Genomic DNA, 14,444 nt, shown 5'->3' with positions numbered 1-14,444 from the left:
TCCTAAACAATCTAAGTATAGAAACTTTATCTTGGTTATTCATGACCATAAAAGTGTATAAAAGTGAATAAATATACAGCAGTTCCTTAAAAAGACCAAAGGATGAAATCGCATTTCCTGAATCAAAAGACTATCTCAAAGCAGGAGGAAAACAATGAATAAAACTTGGACCATCCAAAAAAAACCTCAGAAAGGGCTGCTATGCTCACCGGAAGTAGGTAGGAAATCTTCAGTACATCTGCTATGAAGTGCTGTTCAATGGAGAATCTGGGCTGTTGAGCCAGCTTATGCAAGATAATAACAAAATCCGATAGCAAACTTGTTGTATAAATGTCGTTCATGCTACATGAATACATCAACACGCACAGTGCAAATATGTATGGTATCCGAAAAACATAGCAGATATGACAATTTTAAAAGCAATAAAAAACATTAAAAGTGATGTACACAGTCATTATTTTTCTGGGGTAGCCTACGGGACGTGCTAATCAAAATTGACTACCAAGAGGACTACACGCTAGTTTAGAAGGAACACAGCACTAAAAACACTGGTTGGCAAATGAGGGCTATACAAGGCCACATTTACACAACTCCTAGCTCAGCAACAGTAAATCTCTGCAAAATCTAGGCTCGGATTTTAGTTCATCAAGCATTTAATTCTTATATACCAGGCTGCTTTCAGAAAGCTAGGCACAGGGGGCACGACATTTGGATTAGTATCAGTTTGGCAGATTTGGAAGGCCTCCTGGTGGTGGCCTGGTTCCCAGTTTTAAACATAGTGGTTTTATCCATTTTATTTACTGGATTTTGCACGCAGAGCAGAAGACAACACGTGCTAGGCATTTGCACATGAGCATTGCACGCCAGGCATGTATCAGTGCTAGACACAGGGTTGTCCAGGTGCTCATACAAAAAGGCTGAGGGGAGAGTGTCCAACTTAACTGGATACAGAACTTACTTGAAAGTGGACTATGTAAAAAGTTAAGAAACTCTTCAAAGATATAGGCCATTTTGGTGTTCAGAAATGAATTTGTGAAAATGCTGAGTGACAGTGCACCACAATGGGTTACCTGGATGGTTTTCCAACAGGACATTTTTACAAACGAGGTTGCACTAGCGATGATTGTACTGGAATCAGACCAGATCTTGCCCCTGACTAGTTAGGTAAGTGAGCTTTGTATATATTTAAGCCAAGGAATATTTAAAGTCACACACAGTCTAAGTAAATACCATCAGATGACTTTTGGCTATGGAGTGGCTGAACCCACTAGTCTTCACTTTTCTTGCTTCATCACATAATGTGTGAGTAAAAAGTAGGCTCAAGAAAAGAGCATAATTATTGTCTAACCTTTCCACTGGAGACAGCGCAGAGTGGCCTTTCAAGAGCTGAACACTAAGTACTGAGGCTAGAGTTAAAAAGTCAAAATAAATTGACGCAATGTAGGTGTCATTTCTGTTAGAACATAAAGCATTTGAGGGATGTAGGATTTAAGGGTAAAACGCTTTGTAGTCCATAGTGGAAAGTTTATATGACTGTGGTGGTAAGAGCAGAGGTCCATTTTACGACACTAATTAGATGAAACATCTGAAGGCACCCTGTGTTTGTTGCCAATGCAAAGATGGACTGCACACTATTGCCAGTGTTCACCGACTTTTCATTCAAATTTTGTAATTTTGGAAATTACCTAGCCCTGAAGCAGCACATGAAAACTATCCAGTCCTTTAAATGCTAAAAGAGAAATGGAAGATTTTCAATCTACTTAACTTTGTTTTCTAGATCCACTGCACCAGAGATGAGGCACAAGAGCTAACAGTTTTCCAAGGGATATGTTGCAAATGAAGGGACTACACAGTGCCATATCAACGTCTCTTGATACCGACAGCAACAGATTGAACTAACATAGTGTGGCAATCAAGCAGTGCTTAATTTGTAAATAAAAACGTGCCAGTGCCCTAAGCCCTCCACTGAAACACTCAGCTGCTGCAATTAAATGTGCAAGCATACTGAGGCAGCATAATTCTAAAGGCATCTTTAATACATTTACAGCCACTCCTTGCACCTTCAGCTCACTCTTGCAGCTTTCTGCTTTCTACCTTTGTGGCTCTTTTTCATTTTTCTCTTGCTCCGTCTTTCCCCATATCTGTTTCTTGCTCGCAGTAAATGTTTGAGGCAAAAAAAAAAATCAGTGCCGGCCCTCAAAAATAAGAGCCGGTGCCCCTCAATGGAAAACACAGGCTCAAATTAAGCACTGCAATCAAGCCAGTCCCACTTATTTCTGAAGACACCAGATAACGAAGGGTGGACCGAGACTACCAGGAAAGTATCAAAGCCAAAGTTGTAGTGGGCACTAACCCTTCAGACGTTCTAAGAAAGATGTGATTCCTGAAAACCCAGGAAAACACAAGTTTTGGTTGAAGACCTTTCAAATCACATCTTTACTCGAGTAAAAGAATGAAGGGAACACTTTCATAAGAAAGGAGTCTCGAATCATAAGAAAGGAATCTCGAATCATAACATCCATACTCTGATGACACGCAAATCTCTTCATGCCTTACTGGCAGAATTCACTGGAAACTACTCTGCTGCCTAATGCTAAACTCTTCAAAGACTAAAATAAACTATTCTTCAGCATCATCACAGCCTAATGCTCTCTTTTGAACCCATTAACACCTCCCACATCTTAACCCCTCATACAACAAGGAACCTCACAGTTCAATTTAACTCTAGCATGTAGCTAAAATGATATATTTATTCCACAACCACAGCTGTTTATTCCCCAGTGTCAAACATAACAATTAATAGTACTCTAACTTCGAAATGTATGCATCAGCCACGAGTATTCTAAACTACATTAACTACGTCATTGGGCCCATCCGATACACTTTTCTAATACTGTCCCGTTTTCTCACACCCGACACACATACACACACGAATTGCTCACTCACCAAACTTACATGACTGACTTCAAGCTGAATGTGCTAGCGTGCCAGGTCCTTAGTAAGTAAACTTAGAAGGGGATGCATATAAACTGATGAAACGTTTGGATTACATGGAGTATCCTAGCCATGTGGTGACCAATGGCATCAATAATCAATGTAATCAATAACCACTAAGAGAATCATTAAATATTAGACAATTATATGAACATTTCATGAATAACCACAACTCAATAAACGTTTTAACAATTTTTATTTCCCTATTAGTTACAATTCTAAACCATTGGATTAATTCACGCTTTACTTAATCATCTCAGAGTTAATTCATCAGTGACCACCAATAACATAATCTAATCAGAACTTGAGAAAACATATGCTCAGCGTAAGCTAACAAAGATGAATATATCGACATTAATAGCAGAGTTCAGCAATCAGTTTGTCAATCATTTGTCACTGTCCACGTCACCCAAAGGAATCTTACCTAACCCAGATTAGCATTAGCATGTGGGACTTCATGTGAAAAAAATTTAGAACACAAATTTAGAAAACATCTAGCTAAAAGAGAAACTATTCAAACAGCACAGTTGGTACCTAGAAAGAAAAGCACAAAAAGTTAACAGTCACATTGTCATAGCTACCTATCCACAGAATGGATCAGCAACAAAGTCAGTCTTCGTCTTCAGGTCATCATTCGATAAGCAACACATCAGGCTCTCAAGAGTATGAGCCCAATGACAGAATCTCAAACCTCGTCTCCTGGCATCATCAATTCACCCCTCGCATCTCCCATTTCATCTGAAGCTTTTGTCCTCTGTCATGACTTTTTATTAAGGTTTTCCAGTCCATCCCCCTAATTCCTAATTGGTCAGTCAATCACCAGTTATTACCCTAACCAATAACGAATTCTAATACTACGCCGTTCTCAGTTCGTTGATTGGTTCACTGTACGATGTCCTCATCATCCGGCTCATCAGGTATGGAAAATGCTGCATCTTCTTCTACAGTCATTGCTTCTATTGTTCAAGTCCTGGGAAAGTACATTGAGTCTGTCTTACACCAGAATTGTTACATACTCTAGTCCCTCATCTCCTGTCCGTCGGTACATTACAGAAATTTCTAGCTAAGCAGATTTAATTAACATACACATTTCATGGACAGTTCAATGCACCAGCTTCTCTGCAGTGTGCTAGAAATTCACATTCTGCATGAGGCCTGGTAACTAGGCCACAACTTCGGCTAAGTTAACTCTACAATATAATGCAAAACGTATGTTATACATCTTCATATGACATATTACTACATTATTACTCTTTTTCACATTTTTAATCATTTTAGTACAAGTTCGTTTAAGTTGGCTGTCACTCTCCGTGGGCACATTTTTAAACGTGCACATTAATTTTGCTACGTTTAGTTTTCTTGTTAATCAAAACACATAAACATTCATTAATAATTTCTAATTAGCATATATGCGTAGCAATTGCCTTACTTCTAAATTATACAAAAAAGCTTTACCCTTGACATCCATGGCACCCTTCACCCAGGACCAGACTGGGGAACCAAAAGCAGTGCTGCCAAAAATGCTCAAACCAACTCCATCTCCCTTGACTCCTCGCCATATCACTCTTTCAAGCAGCTCTTCTCTCCTCTTTCCGTAATCGCCAGTCGCTTTCTCTCTACAGGCCAGTCGCATTCTCTGTACCTTCTGCCTCCCTACCTCTCCTTCTTACTCTCTTGAAGCCTCACTGTGCCTGCTGCAGGTATACTCAGGAAGCAGGGGAAAGTGACAGAGGCACCAGGAGCTGGCCTAAACTTTCAAAAAACAGCCTCTCCAGTCTACAGGGAAATGCCCAGTAAACTAAAAGGCCTGTCCAGCCCTGTGTTCACCCCACAGTTCTACAGACCTGTCACTTGCTCCCCACACTGGACATAAGGAAACACCTTATGAAAGGCAGACATCTACCTATTGACACACATCTCTGGGGACACCTCTTGGTTCGGATCTTTTCTCCAAGTTTCTCGACGATATGCTCTGTAATGCTCTGCCAGTAAACTCAGATCCAATGCATCTCTCTCAGAGTGTAAACATGGCCTCAAAATCCATTACAAAGAAATACAATATCTAGGCGAGCCTAAACAATTGATAGAAATGTATGTTTTAAATCATGTAAAAGTAATTCAACATCAGTGCAATCTGCAGAAATATACCTTGGTATAGCTCCAGCCTACAGGGCAAGCAATAATAAGCGAGTGCAATTCATTAGGTCTTGCATCTGCTCGAGTTAGAGCTAATAGCGTTGTAAACTCCTAACATTTCTTGCCACATACACTAAAAATTAAAAGTAAAATAGTTTCACAAATGCAAGCCGACGGCCGCCATGAGCGTGGAGGAGACACACAAACGGGAAAAGAAGTTTGCTCGCAGTCAAACATATGAGCAAAAGTGCAATTATACATGTAACCGGGAAAAGTGCAATTATCCATGTAACAGGGTCGATGTCATGCAAAGCGTTCGACTACTGCCCAGTTAGATCGCGCCGCATAGGAAATAAGAATAAAAAGTAGTCCAGAAACTATATGGAAAACATGGAGCCTCATATGTTTTCAGTAGTTTACTGGTTCTCTCTAGGAGGGCTAAACACTGGAAAAGGCATCACGTATGCATGCCTTCCACTAATGAAATCAAGTGAATTTTAAAAGGCAAGCCCACAAACCTACCAAACTGATGGGTGTGACATGAGTGGGGTTAAAAGACCACAGAGAGATTACAATAGGGGCCAGAGAGCTTGGGCGCTCAACCCTAAAAAGGAAGTTATGAGTGAGACTTGCACACAAGTGGAAATGATGAGGGGTGTACTGAGTTTCAGACTGTGTAGTCTCTCGACTCAGTTCTTTTCTAATCATAAGACATAATTTCCCCACTCAACCTCTCCATGACATAGATGTCCCAAAATGTTAGAAATACAAATGTGAAGACAAAAGAGTACACAAATAAGGAACTGAGTCATAGATCATTTCAAACAAAAGAATAGGTTTATAAAATATTGTATTGCAGAACGTTGGCATTTAATAAATTAGATGTGACCTTTACCAGGGATCCTCACCATCGCCAGGGGATGGATGGACAATAATTTCCTGTAAATAAACCCAATCACAACTGATCTTAATTACTGCTGTTTCCATCCAAAAATGTGGCCACTACATGTTTTACCCGTCTTTGCCTCCAAAAAAAAAATTCTCCAGTTATTGATCCCTCTTTTAAAACACCAGTAGTGAACACTATCATTCGATTTCTTCTTGACTGTGTTGATTCAAGCTGCCTTGAATCTATAGACATGTGCTTAACTCAACTTGCTAAGAATGCTGCACCACTAGAGCTCACAAAAACTGCCAGAAAAATGCACGTCACCAGTACTCTGACCTTTACACTGGTTTAACCATTTTATCTTGGGTGGCATTTAATGCGCCAACAATTGCCAATAAAACCCTATGTTATAATATTATCAGTTTTATTATTTATATTATGGTGGCTTAGCCAGGTGAGAAGCAGAGATCCCACCTCACACGATAACAGAAACATATCTGAATACCTGCTTACTAGACTACACATTGCACACAAGTGTTTGTAGACTTAGCTTCCACCAATCAGTCACATCACTTGAGACCACAGTATAGACACCAGGCTGGAGTGCAGGACATGGACTTGAAAGGAGATGATCTGCTTGCCCCATCTGAGAGAAACAGCCTATTTTGCAAGAGGTGGAGATGGTAAACAAAACACTCAAAGGGAGAAATACCTGATGGGTTGAGGAGCTCACACAAATTGGATGGCAGTAAAAAGGAAGGCGAACACACACCATGTTAAGAGTCGTTGTCTACGTGGAGACAGGTTGCAGCCAAAACACAGAAGGAAAAATCAAGTCCACACAGCCGATACGGTGTGTGATGCAGATGGAAACAGCAGTAAAATAAGGGAAAATGACAACTTCCCACAATCCCTAACATAAATTAGGGGTTAAATAATGTGAAATCAGGATACAGAGTTATTTTATCGAGGAATACCGAAGGCTAACCACCCCTTAACGGAGGCCCTTGAAAGAGCTGAATATGATTATATGTGATAACAGGAAATTTAATGTTTTCTTCTTTTTAATACTTTGCTTGCTGGAACAAATAGTGTGAAAAACAAAAGGAATCGCTAAGGCATTGTTAGAAAAATCAAAAAATGAATTATATTTTTATTTCCTATTCTTTTTAAGGGTACTATGCAAATTCCTACGTCCTGAAGATTGTCTCATGGTTTTAATCCAATAAGAGACCGAAATATCAACTCTTCCATCACATCCACCTTTATATTAAAAAAAAAAAAAAAAATGTTTAGAGTCCGTTGAACTTGGTTGAGCAGCTGTTCCAGAACAGCTGTGCAGTCAATTCAGGCAATTAGAGACCTCTCTTTTGAATAGAAGAAATCAATCTGCAAGATATGGACAGACATGATTAGGTGCTAGATGCTGCTATATGTGGCAAATCAGTAAAGCAAACAATGCGGGGAGGGGCACATTTCACAAGGTTCTCAAACTGTCCTCAGAGTCAGGAAAGCTTAGTTACCACGAGAAGTCCACACTGCATCCGTGGCCGCAACAAGGAGTCCCACGCTGATGGCACACAGGAGAATGGCAAGAGGTTTGGGATTGGCACTCACACTATGCTGAGGTCAGAAGGTAGCTTATCAAGTTATGGGAAACCTCCTCTCTTGAGGCCCCGGCTCTCACAACGCCCCAGTCCTGGGTCTGGATCTCTAGCTAGCCCTGGAAACCTGCTGTTGCTGTAGGCGGTGCGCTTCTCCCAGTTCTCGGCCAACGTGTGCCTCATCCACAGCAAGCGGCGTGGGACTAACGCAGGATCACGGTCTCTCCGAGGTCCTGCCAAAGCCACGCAGCTGGCAAAGAGACAGGCAAGTGAATGCTGCCCTTCAGATGCCCACACGAGCCAGAAAAGGACACCTGTCAGCAGGCAACACCTATATGGGGATCTCATCACTAGTCCATGAGAAGCCCACAGTCAGGCGCCAACAGCGAGTGAACGAAGATGGCAGTGAGTCAGCCCATGGATGACTGAACCCCACAGGAGCACTATGAAAGAAAGGCCATTTTAAGGGCAGTCAAGCTTCACCACCCGTAAGCACACATTCAATTCACATTCAATGTATAGTGTGTAAATGCTTGCAAATGCCATTTTAGAAAGTATTTACTTTGCAGGAATTTGGTATTCTGCAGTGTGCATATATACTGGGGCAGTATTGAGTAATGCATGACTTGAATCGATTATGTTGAAGATGGAATACTCAACTCTGAGGCACTGAATTAATCAACTACTTCCAGGGAAAGCACCAAAAATGGGAAAACATGTTTTGTTTAAATGCTACGCAAATATACATAGGAACATAGATAGCACTTAATAATGAGGCAAGTAGTTGTTTGAATGAGAATTGGCCACTGAGTTGACAATACAGATTTGAGGGTTCCTAGGTCAAATAACTTCTCTTTGATGAACATCTTTAAAGATATACTTACCAGATGAAGAGACTGCTCAGGGGCTTATCTGTCTTGAAACTGCCAGTCAGTCTAATTCGAAATTCTCATAGATATTTTAGGTTGAATTCATCTTCCTGGAAATATTGCAGGGGCTCTTAAGCATACGTTTGATTAGTTTTTTGTAGGTATTAAGTGGTTAAGATTAGTAATTAATGTGTTTTGCTCTAGAAACACATTCCTTTGGAGGATCTAGACCCCAAACGCGCATTGCAAAGCCCTTCCTGATTGATAAATACAAGACAGAGATTATTTGACCTACGGTATAGGCTGTCCATCACCACCAAGTTAAAAGCTTCGTACATCTTGCATTCATGCATACCACCCTGCTGGTCAAGTCCTTATGCACTGATGATATCACACTTGAGAATTAATAAAATATAGTGCATTAAAAAAGGTTCGGTACATCTTTTGATTCTCACTAAATTATGAATCATTTATTCAACAGTGTGTTGAAGGACAACACTTTTGACATTTGCTTTTTTAAGGTGCACTCATTTTTTTGTTTACTAATACCAAATGGCAATTATTGCTTGATCCATAAACAAAGTACAGTGGACTACTGTAAAGTCTCGTAGGGTGGTGCAATCAAAATGTCTTTAATCCTTACAGATCCCTGAAAACAGTGTTGAACAAGGGCACGGAGTGGCTCACACTACCTGTATATTGAACTGTTTCTGCTTACAAGACTTGCCTATTTTGGTTTATCCTGTATCACAGTGATCATCGGACGATGTACATCCATCCCGATTTGTCTCTAAAGCTTACTGCAGCATTTGCACTCTCAGGAGTTATGTCAAAGTTATTTGTTAACCAATCTGTCTTCTCAAGACTTGACGTGCATCTGTCACCAGTAGAAGCATGGCTGCCTGCTTGTATGAGGCTTCTGTTTTTGACAATCAGATTGTCACTGCTCGAGTATTAGCATCATTCTTGGGATCCTTGTACGAGCTAGCTGTGACAATCCATCTAAAAGGACAGTAAATATTTGAGTGCATTTCTTTCAATGTGTGGCTTCCGCGTTTACTTTTGCTAGCCCCACAAGTGACAAACACAATACAGACTTGCACAGATGCAGAATTATTTAAATATAATCAGGAATTTAGAACTCATGATGTACAAAATATCCATGCATGTTTTCACGACATTTTATATTGCTTAAAATTGTTTGCAGATCACTCCATTTAGAGCAAAAAAACGAAACCGAAATATAAAACTGCAGCCATGCCGATGCCCAATCATCTGACTCGTAGTCTGCTAGTTCGACAAAAGACACATTTTAAATTTACTGTGAGAAGCAATTTGATCCATCTGAAATCAGAGGCCAGATGGCAGGGTGTTCCAGATCTGAGCTGTCTGAATGCTCAGTTACCTGTACGTACCTGTGGAAATGGTGCATCTGTAGGGCAGCATGGCAGCAGGAAGGGAGCCGCAGAGCCGAAATGCAGTGATGAAAAATGGAAGACACGTATTTGATCAAAAGTCCCAAATATACGTTGTGAACTAAACACAGGTCTGTAGATGCACCATACTGTGCACAGGCCTCAAATGGAGCTCAGCATGCAACGGAGAGAAACAATCACAATCTACCACAACATTCGCATATTTATCAGTATTCTGTTTATTCTCTTAGCATATGGTGTGTACTGCTGCAGACAAGAGCAGTCGCGGCTAGGGACTGGGAAAAAGTGGCTGGGTGGGGGAAATACACAAAAATAAATAAATATATTTAAAAAAGACTTACCTGTAGCTCACTGCTGCTCTCCGCTGCACTGCAGGCTCCCAGCCTGTCCTGTGACCAATCATGACACTGCTCAGAGTAGCATTATGATTGGCTACAGCGCCCTGGCTGGGTGCTCCAATGCAGACTGGGAGCCTGGGCTTGCTCTCTCCAATCCGGCAACACAGTACCGGGTTAGAGAGAGCCCTTGTGCACATGTGTGTTTGGCTGGCCGAGACGGCCAACCAAACATACATGCACACTGATAGAAGCGCTCTGTGCACTCCCCTCACTGCTTGTCACCCCCATTGCCCTGCCCCTTTAAAAGTAAAACGATAATAAAAATAGCACCATACCGAATGTGTCTCCCCTGGAGAAGAGACTGGAAAACGCAGTCTTACCTTGTTTCACTTTTACACACCAGCCTTCCTCGTTTCTAACTGGTTCATCTTTTTGAATGTCATACTTAATCAATTCAAAGGGGAACAACAGCTGAAATAAAGAAGAATACGGTTTGAGATTACAGAGCAAATATTTATACACGAAAGTGACCTTTACTAAAATAGGAAAATTCAAATGTGTGCAGCCATTGAACAGTAACCAAACTGGCCTATTCTGGCTAACAAGACAGCATGTGGTTCTCAGCCCAACTGACTTCGTCCATTACTATTGTGAAGAGAGGTTATTAGTAACACTCTTTACCATGTGGTAAGTCTGTGAAACACATCTGCATGCGTTTGCATGTGCTGCACTTTCCCTATGCCTTTTCTTGTAGTTTACTTTCATGTATAAATTGTACAATTACAGAGACACCTCTCTTCATTATCTTTTGGTTTGATGTGGTATGTATCCCTTGCCTGAATACTTGTTGAACCAGCCATGTATCTTCAACTTTTCTTTAGATTCTTTCTACATTTAATTTGCCACTGTTGTGGCAACTCACATGCACTGCACAGTTCTTTGACTTGGAGCACCTCTACTTTTAAATTTAATGTACCATGTACCATGCTGTGAACCAATACATCCATGTTTTGACTGTAACATAACCTAAAGTATTGTTAATTTGATGGTTAATTCCCCTTTGCACTAACATTCATGAATCCTTCATTTCTGAAATATTTTGAATGACACCATATGAATAGCTTTTTTTAATACTGTCAATGGAAAGTGAGGCAAAAGCCTTGGAAATCAGTCACTTGGATCAAAAATACATCACCAAAACAAATCTTAAAATTGAGACCAGGGCAAAGCAATGATACATACTCATACATCTGGAGTATAATTCGCCACACAGATGTGTAAAGAAAAAGGTGACACTTTCTTTGAGTGTAATTAGATTTAACTGGTTGACAGTGCTGAGGGAGCTATTAAAATCCCTGCACATAAGACGCTGTAAGCAAGCTGTGGTTCTAGTTCATAGTGGTGGCGAGAGTTGACAAATCAGAAGCTAAGATAGGTGAGGTCAGCACACAATGTATGACAAGCGAAAGCGAACCACTGAGGATTGAATTATACAGAAACAAGGAAGAAATGACATGAATTTGGAAGTCAGTCATAACATTAAGAAAGTGGTGAAAAGTATAGTGGACGAAACCCAACTTTTATACCGGAATTACTTAACTTGAAAATTAGATAATCATAATTAAATGTATGTCTACAGTGTACTTTGATGTCAGCTGTTGCACTTCTTGTTGAAAATAATAAAGATTATAGATTGTTAGATAATCTTCTATCTTTTTTCTATTTCTGGGGCTTGGGGTCTCCTACCATTCCACACCTGCCCTCGCTTATTCTTAACTGCCCCCTTCTTCTCTTCCATATCTGTTCCTCCTTCCGGGCAGGAAGTTATAAGATCTTGCCGCAAGGTCCTTAATTCCCATTTATGATACAATAACAACCTTGTGCTGATGCGGTGCATCCATGTTCCTTGTTCTCTAGAAAGTCACATCGTCATTTGTAAAATTTGCAACATGTCATGTCTGGCTTTCTCTTAGGTGCTGGTTCACCCTCTTTGATGTCAGATTCATTTTTCCACAATGGTCCCCATAACAGGTGGGCCAAGTTTAGGTGTAGGAATAATGGGGCGGGTAGAGGAGGGCTGGAGGAAGGGAGGTGATTTGTAGGGCATCAGAATCGTTAATTTCGGCAGTAACTTACAGTATCTTGTAGGGGAAGATTCTGCTCCCCTACAAATCGCTTTCCATCCTCCAGTACTTAATTTGGGTCATTACAACTTTTGGTTCCCACAACAGAGAATAACTAAATAACCATGAACACCTGGATATAGTGGGTGAAGATGCATATTTTACCCAAACTGATAATAAGGCTGCTAACATTTATAACCTGTTTTAAGCAGGTGGTCTGGTGTGGATCAGGGTCCTGGCAACATGTGGAGAGAACTGGGCGCTGTCTTCCCTTGGAAGTGTGCTGGAGATCACAGGGACAGTCATGGGCCGGGCTGCAAACGTACCCACAGCTCCTGCATCTCAACACACATGGTTTTACTGAGTGCAGACCAATCGCAGTTGCCCAGAGCGGTACCCCCTTCTGTTACAGTCTTCAATTTAATTTTTGTTTCTCCAAACTTGGGTCCTCTGATCGGCATCATCGTGTTTATCCAAGGGACATTAAGATAGCCACATGCTATTACAGCAGTACCTTAAGACCTGCCAAGTAAAGCTTGATCTAATTTGGACTGCTGAGTGGCTACCATGTGGGAGTCTCCACTGAGAGTTTTCAAGAAACATTCTTCAATTCCATTGCCACATAAGGGTCATCTTCTGACAGTAAACATCCATGTAATCAGCAAATTCTTTAAAATCATGTCTTCAGAAAATCGTGAATATCCCAGGTCGAGAAAAAATAATCTACTGTTGATCATTTTTGCACTAGGGCATGCCAGGGTTAGTCATGTGAGAACATGTCATACTCATCATGATTACAAGACAAGTATTTCCCTGATAAGTACAAGTAAATCTAAATAATCTAGCTACTAGTTACCAACTGCGAGCGGCAACCTGCAAACCACATCCTGGTATCTGGATTACCTTCATTTTAGCAACAAGCCATAGACCCCATGATGTAAGGTCAACTACTCTATCTGGTTCAACAATTGTATGGCTTATACTGGGAGCATATATGGAAATGAATAGGGCACCCTCCATCTAAATTATATGTACTAATTCTTAATCCCCAGTCACGAGATAATCATGACAGAAAATCAATGGTGAAGATCCTACTTATCTTTTCATACAGGCAAAAACTTACTCCCATCAAGATTTAGACTCTAGGATGTGCATCTTCAGTTATAGATGATCCAGTTCATTGAGTCTGAAAGTAAAAAAGAAACCTCACAGAAGCATTTTGTCGGTTGCATTGATAGATACACTCAGTGCCACTGGCTTGTCATCATAGGTGTGCTTCTGTGTGTGGTAGTGTGTAGTAGAGAGGAGTCCCGGACATTGACTTTAATCCTTAGTCTGTTTATTTGAACTTAAGTTTAGTATGTTGCACGCTGTCATATAATGAGCTGGTAACTTTGTAGTCCGTCTTGTCGTGTCTGGTATGTTTAGTTTCCCCTATCTCATGGGATTGTGCATCTACTAGACAGTAAACTATCTGTCAAAAAATGTTTTAAAAAGGGATAATAGGTGGATGGTAGTCACTTTACTTAGTGTACCACGTGGCACATGATTAAAAATGGTATGGCATGTGTTTCACTTAATGGTTATGACTGGCCAACGTGTTTAACTGTCGTTAAGGGAGTAGCAACTTCTTCAGAAGATTAGTTTTTTTTCTTCCCTCTCTTCTTCAATTTGAGCTATGGAGATAGGATATCAGGCCAAAAGTTATTCTGTCCCCAACAAAAAATTGTTTCAAAAGTAGAAAAAAAATGAATGTATTTTCAAAAAATACATAATTTAATATATATCCAATATGGTTTTAGAAATGTATTATTTTCTTTAAATGTAAGGTTTGGGTCTAAATGGTGTGTAAGGAATTTTAGGGTTCTAAAAAAAGAGTTCCCTCATTTGCATGGGTGCGTATTCCCATACAAATGATGGAACACTTAGCCTCTGTCCCTGCACCATAATATAGACAAGAGTGCAGAGGCAAATGAGCTTTCACTCAGAGCGGTGGTGCACAGCCTGTGTGCTCCTAGGGGACATCCCATGAAAGGGGAGGGGGGGGGGACTTGA

General features: G+C 40.5%; 1 protein-coding gene across 1 annotated transcript in view; it reads right to left on the bottom strand.

Moving 5' to 3' along the window:
- The window catches only part of SLC27A6 (solute carrier family 27 member 6), a 356,441-nt gene that overhangs the window by 76,771 nt on the left and 265,226 nt on the right, over positions 1 to 14,444 (bottom strand). The window contains exon 6 of the mRNA XM_069227290.1: positions 10,647 to 10,737. Coding sequence (XP_069083391.1) covers positions 10,647 to 10,737 — 91 coding nt within the window. The remainder of the gene's footprint in view (positions 1 to 10,646; positions 10,738 to 14,444) is intronic.

Source organism: Pleurodeles waltl, chromosome 1_1 (genome assembly GCF_031143425.1).
Source record: "Pleurodeles waltl isolate 20211129_DDA chromosome 1_1, aPleWal1.hap1.20221129, whole genome shotgun sequence".
NCBI classification, from domain to species: Eukaryota; Metazoa; Chordata; class Amphibia; order Caudata; family Salamandridae; genus Pleurodeles; species Pleurodeles waltl.
This window is presented reverse-complemented; position numbering and strand designations above follow the sequence as displayed.